This window comes from Nuphar pumila, chromosome 3, assembly GCF_984573655.1.
Source record: "Nuphar pumila chromosome 3, dmNupPumi1.hap1.1, whole genome shotgun sequence".
Classification (NCBI taxonomy): Eukaryota; Viridiplantae; Streptophyta; class Magnoliopsida; order Nymphaeales; family Nymphaeaceae; genus Nuphar; species Nuphar pumila.
In genome coordinates, this window is record NC_143251.1 from 140,779,223 (window position 1) to 140,787,595 (window position 8,373).

General features: G+C 40.3%; 1 protein-coding gene and 1 long non-coding RNA gene across 2 annotated transcripts; both read left to right on the forward strand.

The window, feature by feature from the left end:
- Window positions 1–5,726: 5,726 nt before the first annotated feature.
- LOC149844117 (uncharacterized) lies at window positions 5,727–6,132 on the forward strand. The gene is made up of 3 exons (XR_016431182.1): window positions 5,727–5,755; window positions 5,835–5,964; window positions 6,049–6,132. It is a non-coding gene; the product is annotated as an uncharacterized LOC149844117 (long non-coding RNA).
- A 655-nt stretch (window positions 6,133–6,787) lies between these two features.
- Window positions 6,788–8,038, forward strand: LOC149844118 (uncharacterized). The gene is made up of 2 exons (XM_090002066.1): window positions 6,788–7,014; window positions 7,837–8,038. Exons 1-2 carry the CDS (start codon window positions 6,793–6,795, stop codon window positions 7,921–7,923), a joined length of 309 nt encoding a protein of 102 aa, XP_089858192.1. The 5' UTR covers window positions 6,788–6,792; the 3' UTR covers window positions 7,924–8,038.
- The last annotated feature ends 335 nt before the right edge of the window (window positions 8,039–8,373 follow it).

The window sequence follows — 8,373 nt, forward strand, 5'->3', positions numbered from 1 at the left end:
CCAATAAGTTCAATTAAATTCAAAGGCGTCGCCTAATTGAACTGGATCTATTTAAGTTCAGCTAATATAATTTTACTATATCCAACCAAGTCTATTAAAATTTGACTTAACTTTATCCACCTTGCTCGTATGCTAGTTTTATTTATTCAAGGGTCGGATCCACTATTAGTAAATGCCCGATGGAGGTGTTTCCTTGGCTACCCTAATGCTGACAACAATGTCAACGGGGGATCTTCTCATAAAATGGGGCAGACCTACGGAGGGTCAGTTTTCGACGAGAAGCCCACAGTCTCTTCACTCTGGTGGCACCGCCAGCCATGACCGGCGGTTCTAAGTTTTTCTGTTAGAACACAAGATCTCTGACAATCCTCAGGTGAGAAAAAAAGACCTCTGCTTGATTTTCTAGTAAGGGTTGGTGCAGGGTTTCCCGTCAAGCGGTTCCTCGGTACCCTTGCTTCCTGATGAAGGGTGATCCCCTCCAAGAGGGGTTTTCCGTTCACCGGTTCCTGGTGAAGGGTGGTCCCCTTCGAGAGGGGTTTTCCGGTCAAGGTCGCCTCTGTGGGGATTTTTTCTGGCGCAGGGCCCTGTTGATCAATACAGTAACCTCTGCCTCACTGTCTTACTCAGACAGCACCGTCGATGGCAAATTTCTGTGGTTTTTCTGACGAGGGGTTCCCTGCGAGTTTCCAAAAAATATATATTTTTTCTCTTTTTTCAGTGAAATGATGAGATTCACTAAGAAAACCTGTGTGGTTGCCTCTCTCCTGCAACACCGTCTCTTCCTCTGCGGTCTCGGCTTCCTTTCTCTCGGTCCTATAGTTTAATATTTTAATATTTCTTAATATTCAACGATCGTTTGATTTAAAAAAAAAAAAAGTAAAAGTCACTGATTCAGCTCGATTCAGTTCAACTATGAATCAGCCGATTTCTATGAAAACCGATTCAGGTCCAAAACCGATATTAGCAACATTGAGACATACGTACTGCCTAAACAGATCGAAGACGGTTTGATATCTTATCCAACTATAACACATTAATCTATATTCGGATCTTTATAGTAAGATCCGAATGTAGATTTGGATTGGAATCAAATTTGCTAAATCAATTTTTTTTATTCGTGTTTCAAGTCACATTTAATTCAGATCCAAATCAAAATCTAATCCAAATTCTTTTGTTTTTTTTGTGTGTAAAGAGCTTAGCTTTTATTGTTTATTACTGGGTCCAATATCACGTGTTTCAGATACAGATCCAACCTTGTCATATCAGACCTCATTTGGATCCAAAATCAGATTTGGATATGCATTATAACATTTCAGATCAGATTCGGACCTTACAAGAACATGCCTACATGTGTCCAATCCACAACACGAGAGTTCTATATAAACTCCAAAATTAGATGAGTTGATGGGTTTATGTTGAGTTAAAAGTGAGTGAAGAAACGTTTAGAGGGCATTCAAAGTCTCTAATCTTATATCTGAGTCGGGATAGCAGTGGACCGGGGCGGGGAACAAGGTCTCCACCCCCGGCCCGGCCCGTCCCGTCTCAAAATTCTGCCTTCCATCCCCTCATGGGTTTTGATTTTAACCTCCATCCCCACCTTCATCCCGGTTTCATGTCCTCCATCCTCGGTCTAAACGGGGCGAGGCTGGGTGGGGCTTCATTTTCCCTCAGTCCACTGCCATCCTTATATCTGAGGGTCTGAGGTGGTGCAGGACCCACACCAAGATCCGAACCTATTCAAATGACTCTATTATATAGGAAAATAATGGGCAAACACAGGGATTTCAGAATGGACAGGGGGAGAGATTTTGAGGCTTCCAAACACAGCCCTATTTTTTTCAATCATATGCATAGATTGTGATCTAAACAGTTTGGATTCAGATCGGATGCGGCCAACACCGGATCCGACTGTTGCCTAAATGGGTTCAGTTTTGGATTCGGATGGTAAAAAGCTCATGCCAAATCCGTTTTCTACATGTAACTGGATTGGGATATCCATCAAATCGGCATATATGTAGCAAAAAACTAAAAGGATATCTGTATCTACCTGTAATCAGATACGGATTTGGTTTATCAAAGCTGACTAAACAAAGTCAGATTTGGTTCGGATATCGGATAAAATCTGATCCATTGACATCCCTATACATAGAAGATGCTTAAGCATTTTATTTAATGCATTCGTTGCAGAAGAGAAAAGAAAGTTGTTGGTCCAATGGCTTCAACGTGCGTCTCTCTTTACATTACTTCCATTTTTAAAAAAAAAAGGGAATTATAACACTAAGCTCAGCTTAATCAACAGTAAGCTCGAACTCAGGCTCAAAAGAAATTTATTAAATTTAAATCTCAGTTTGAGTCAAACCAAGCTTGAATCTGGTCAGCGCTGCTCCTAGCCGAGCTCGCACATCTTAGAGTCGAGCTTTTTTTTAGCTCAGCCTGGCTCTTTTGATGAAACATAAGAGATCAAAGCATCTTGGGCCTATCTCATGAACAGATCAGAAATAGAATAAATTGATAACAAAAATTTATGGTCTAATCACAGATTCGTCTGGTGTCCAACTATGTGAATCATTTACTAAAGCTACCAGACCGAAAATTTATGTCGTTCCAAAAAAATTGATAGATCCAATGTCACACTCAGTAAAGATTTATGATACATGTATAGGGTGTACCCAATGCGTAAGAGCGTGTCCTACAGATGTCCTGGAAATGATACCCTGGGACGGATGTAAAGCTAAGCAAATTGCTTCCGCACCAACACTACAAGAAAATTGTTAATTAGCGACGGAAATTAGCGACGGATTTTTCCCGTCGCTACTTAGCGACAGATTAGCTAGAGATAGAATCTGTCGCTAATTTGCGACGGATTAGCGAGGAAACGATTTTTATCGCTAATCTGTCGCTACTTAGCGACGGATTAGCGACTGCATGTTTTTGTCGCTACTTTTGATTACAAGAACACCATTTTAGCGACGGATTTAGAGAGGGAACTCTGTCGTCGCTACTCCGTCGCTAATTAGCGACGGAGTAGCGACAGAATATTTTCCGTCGCTTTTTTGGTATTTGGGTTTCGCGACGGCTTCGCGACGGAATTTTGCCGTCGCTAAATGTCGCGTAAATCCCTAATCCCATCCCTCTTTCTCTTTTCCCTGTTTCGCTGTATTGCTCCCTCCCGCCGCCCGTCGGCTCTCGCCACCGTCCGGCCACCGCCGCTCGCCAGCCGCCGCTCCCCGTCCACCGCTCGCCAGCCGGCGCTCGCCAGCTGCCGCTCCCCGTCAACCTCCCGCCACCGTCCGGCGAAGCGCAGGTAATATTCTTCTTCTTCTTCTTCTTCTTCTTCTTCTTCTTCTTCTTCTTCTTCTTCTTCTTCTTCTTCTTCTTCTAAACGCAGGGGGTACGCCCCTTCCCTGCCGAAAACGGAGGGGGTTTAACCCCCTGCCGTGCTTTCCGGCAGGGGGGGTCGACCCCCTGCGTTTCCGGCAAGGGGGGTCGACCCCCTGCCGGAAACGCATGGGGGGTCGACCCCCTGCCGGAAACGCATGGGGGGTCGACCCCCCTGCCGTAAAGGCACGGCAGGGGGTCAACCCCCCATGCCGGAACTGCCTTTCCGGCAGGGGGTTTAACCCCCTTCCCTGTTTTGAAAAGAATTTTTGTCGGCTGGGCCGGCTATGGCCCTGTCATAGGCTCGCCTAGCACCCAGCCGACTGGGTGCTGGGCCTGGCGCACCTGCCAGCATGCTGGCAGTCAACCGAGTGCTACTCGGCTGGCTGCCAGCCAGCCAACAGCCACCAACGTGAATAAAAAGATTTTTTTTTTTGAAATAAAGGGATCATACCCAGCCGATCACTCGGCTGGGCCAACAACGAGGGTTCACGGCTTGACTTCGGCTGGTCTGTCAGCCGACACCCATACCACATCGATCGTGCCATGGATTTCTTTTTGAAAAAAAAAATGAAAAACAAGGAAAAATATCAATATAACATAGTGGATTCGTAGATCCACTGATTCGCCATGGATTTCCATCAAAACATGCATGGAAATCCTACCTCTACCCGATTTCTCAAACGTTTCACATAAGAAAATACCCGTACCTTGAGAGAAAAACGCGAAAAGGGGCTGTGGAAGGGAGCTTGGCTGAGCACAAGGCCTCCAACCTTCTTAGTCTATCTATTTCTCTTCCACTCGGCTGGGTTTAACAAAAATTTGTTATGAGATACCTACGTTGCCTATGTGATCTGTTTTGAAAAGAATTTTTGTTATGGATACCTATGCTGCCCATGTGATCTCTTTTTAAAAAAAAAAAAAGTTATTATGTGATCCCTATGTTGTCCATGTGATTAGCTTGAAAAAAAAATTGTAATATGTGTATATAAGATGTCCATATGGTTTTAAGTGTAGTTTGCATATATGTTGTCCATATGGATTTTAAGTTGAAATTTTTTTTGTAATGTATATATACAAGTTGTCCATGTTGTTCAATTTGTTAGTTTGTTAATGTCTACTGGTAGTTAGTTTTACTTCAATTTGTTTTCTTGATTAGTTAGTTTGTTACTTAATTTGTTTTGTTTTTGTGCAGATTTTTCAACGGAACCAACTCGTGCTCGGCCACCTGTGGTAAGTAAATGACAAAAACAATGCAAATCGGGTAAATACCCGTGGTGAGTAAGTGATGCAAACGTATCACATGTTATTTAATTTATTGAATGCAGCACTTTATTGTTCACACACTCACTTAGTTGTTGATATCTAGGACTGCTTTGTTGGAGTTCGGAGATCATGCTGAGCATGATTTTAATGTAGAAATATGGAAGTGTTCTTATTTTTGGAGTACGGAGTCCATGCTAAGCATGGTAGTAGTTAGTGAGATATTGAAGTGTGTTTGCTGCTGGTACATGTTTGCCATTTATTTGATATGAATGATTATGATGTATTGCAATGTTTGATGTAATTGTATCCATGCTTGCATGTAGTTACTTTCAATTTGATTTTGACTTCCATGTGAAATTTTATAATAAAAGCATGCTTCAAATGATTGTATCATGTCATTAATAGTTTGCACATGAAAATATTAAGTTATCAATGCATGCATCAAAATTCTTGTTATTGTTTGACATAGTATATTGCATGATAAATTTGATATTTTCTTCATCGTCGCATTCTGATTGTTTTTTTCTTAATTCGTTAGGATACTATTCGTAACATCATACGACATAATGACTGCAAACCGTGAATGGATGTACCGTAGGATAGTGGACAATGAGTTATCGCATGAATATATGGATGGTGTCGATAGTTTTATTGAATTTGCAACGGCGAGTGTCAGTACGGTAGATCCCACAGGTCGGATTAGGTGTCCCTGCAAGATTTGTAAGAATAATCGATTATTTGAATGCATTGCAATGCTTGATGTGAATGACTTGAATGCATTGTAATACTTGATGTGAATTATTTGACATATGTTATTTGTTAGAATATGGTTCGTGGAGGTTATAGTGGTCGCTCATCCAGTAGTAGCCAGGCTCAACCTTCATCTTCACGGGCTCCTGTGATAGGTATATCATATAACTAATTAGATGCTTGATTAGTTCAAATGCACATTCTGAGAACTTGGTGTGTATTTTTTTACAGATGATGTTTCGCCTGTACACGACCCACCTACACCAGTTGATCGCACAAGTCAACAGCCAACACAGGAAACAGGGTCTTCACAGGCTGGCACAAGAAGACTCATTCGAATAGTGTATATCGATAATCGACCGTAAGTATTTTGTTTTCAATTATTGCATATCTTTTAAATATTTTATATTGATATTTACTGTGTAACAATTCATGTGCAGCACGAGGTTTGAGCCACAAGAAGTAGTACGGGAGATTAGGAATTCACTTCTTCAACATCTACCAGAACCAGTTGCTCAATGGAAAGAGTACCCAAAGGAGGTATTAGACAGATTGTGGTCCTCATTCATGGTATACAGTTGTTCCTCATAGTTAATGTGTTTCATATTTAATTTATTTAAGCAATGTCTACTAACTTTCTGAAAATATTTGTAGGCTTCGAATCGCTTTGCAACTACGGTGGAAGAAAATGATGCAAGGAAGGTGTGGCAGAAGGTGGCTGCCAATCGATTTGCAGACATGCTGCACACTATGAAGACTGCAGCAAAAAAAGCATCTGGCGTAGTAGATGATCCATTACTGTGGAAGGGCCATGGTCCTATTACTATCAGGAGAGATTACTGGGATGAAATGTGCGATATGTGGGCGGGAGATGCATTTAAAAATCGCTCTGCGAAGGCTTCACAAAATCGATCGAAGATGTCCGAAGCCCATCTACACACAGGTGGATCTAAGACATTTGGGAGCCACCTAAAGAAAATGGTAACTCATCAATATATAATATTAATTTTATAAGTATAGTTGCAAATTTGTGTACTAAATCTTTTGTCATTTAACTTCGCAGGAAGCAGAAAAAGGAGGCAGTGTACCATATAAGGATGTGTTTGTAGAAACACATAAACGGAAGACCACGGGAGTCTTCGTATCAGAGAAGGCGAGAACGACAACGGTATGTATTAATTCTATTAATAATCATTGCAATATATATGCAAGTCATCATAATGTTATCATTAATTATTAATGAATACTTTAAACATTATTTTGTAGGAGGCATATGAGCAACAAATGGTAGAGCGATATGGTGAAGACGCTACTCAGCATCCATCATTTGATCCTACAGCATGGGTGACTGCAGCAGGTGAACCCAAAAAAGGTCGCGTGTTCGGGTTTGGGAGTAATATGAACACTTCACCAGTTATTGGTTCTTCCAGTTACGGCTCACCAACTTCTTGCGCCGACATAAGCTCCAAGCAGCCGACTATTCTTTCCGGTGATGATGTACGCGAGATCATTAATGAATCACTGAATAACTACTTCCAATACACCGTCGCCCCCTTTCTCCGAAATGAGATCAAGGCCGCTGTTCAGGATAGGGGATATTCGATTCCAGGTCCCTCTCAGGTATAATCACATATATAGTTTTTTTGACTATCTTAAAGCACATCTGAGCATGGTAGAATCACATATAGAGTTTTTCTAGATGCCTTAGAACACATATGAACATGCTATAATCACATATTCAATTTTTTTACTGCCTTAGCACACATATGATCATGATAGAATCACATATATATATATTTAACTTTTTGTTTGTCTTAGAGCACATATGAGCATGATAGAATCACATATAAAGTTTTTTTGATTGCATTAGAACACATAAGCATGCTATAATCACATATTCAGTTTTTTTACTGCCTAAGAACACATATGAGCATATTATAATCACATATTCTGTTTTTTGACTGCCTTAGCACACATATGAACATGCTATAATAACATATAGAGTTTTTTAACTGCCTTAGAACACATATGAACATGTTATATATCATTTATGATAGAATCACATATAAAATTTTTGGCTTTGCCTGCCTTAGAGCACATATGAGCATGCTATATTCACATATTCAATTTTTTTACTGCCTTAGCACACATACGAGCATGATCGAATCACATATATAGTTTTTTGCCTGCCTTAAAGCACATCTGAGCATGGTAGAATCACATATAGAGTTTTTTTATATGCCTTAGAACACATATGAACATGCTATAATCACATATTCAATTTTTTGACTGCCTTAGCACACATATGAGCATGATAGAATCACATATAGAGTTTTTTTATTGCCTTAGATCACACATGAGCACATGATAGAATCACATATAGTGTGTAATTTATTTCATTATATTTTGTTTATCAATACTGACTGTTCTTTTCTTGTGTAGGCTGCTAGCGATAATCAGGGTAGTGGAGCTGAAGGGACAGATAAAGACAATGAACAAGAAGACGCACAAAATCTTGGCGATGATTAGAGGACTGTGTTGAAGAAGTTCTATTTTTTTTATTTTTCCTAATTGTAATTGTTGAATTGTAAATAATTAAACTTCTTAGTTTTAAGGTGGAACGATTAATTATTATAGATACTTGTTATATGAATTTTTTTGTGTGGTTTGTTTTTTATTTACAGGAAATATAAATTGTACAGGAAATATAAATTGTACAGTTCTCCGTAATTAATTTTTAAATAAATTTTTTTTTATTTTTTTTCGTTTTTGCGACGGATGATTCCGTCGCTATTCATATTAATCTAGCGACGGCTTAGCGACGGAATTAAATCCGTCGCCACGCCGTGGTCGCCGTTTAGTACCGGCGGATTGGCGACGGAATATAGCGCTCGTTATTCCGTCGCAATTAGCGACGGACTTGGCGACGGAATTATTCCGTCGCCAGTTAGCGTCGAAATATTCGCGACGTAAGCATAC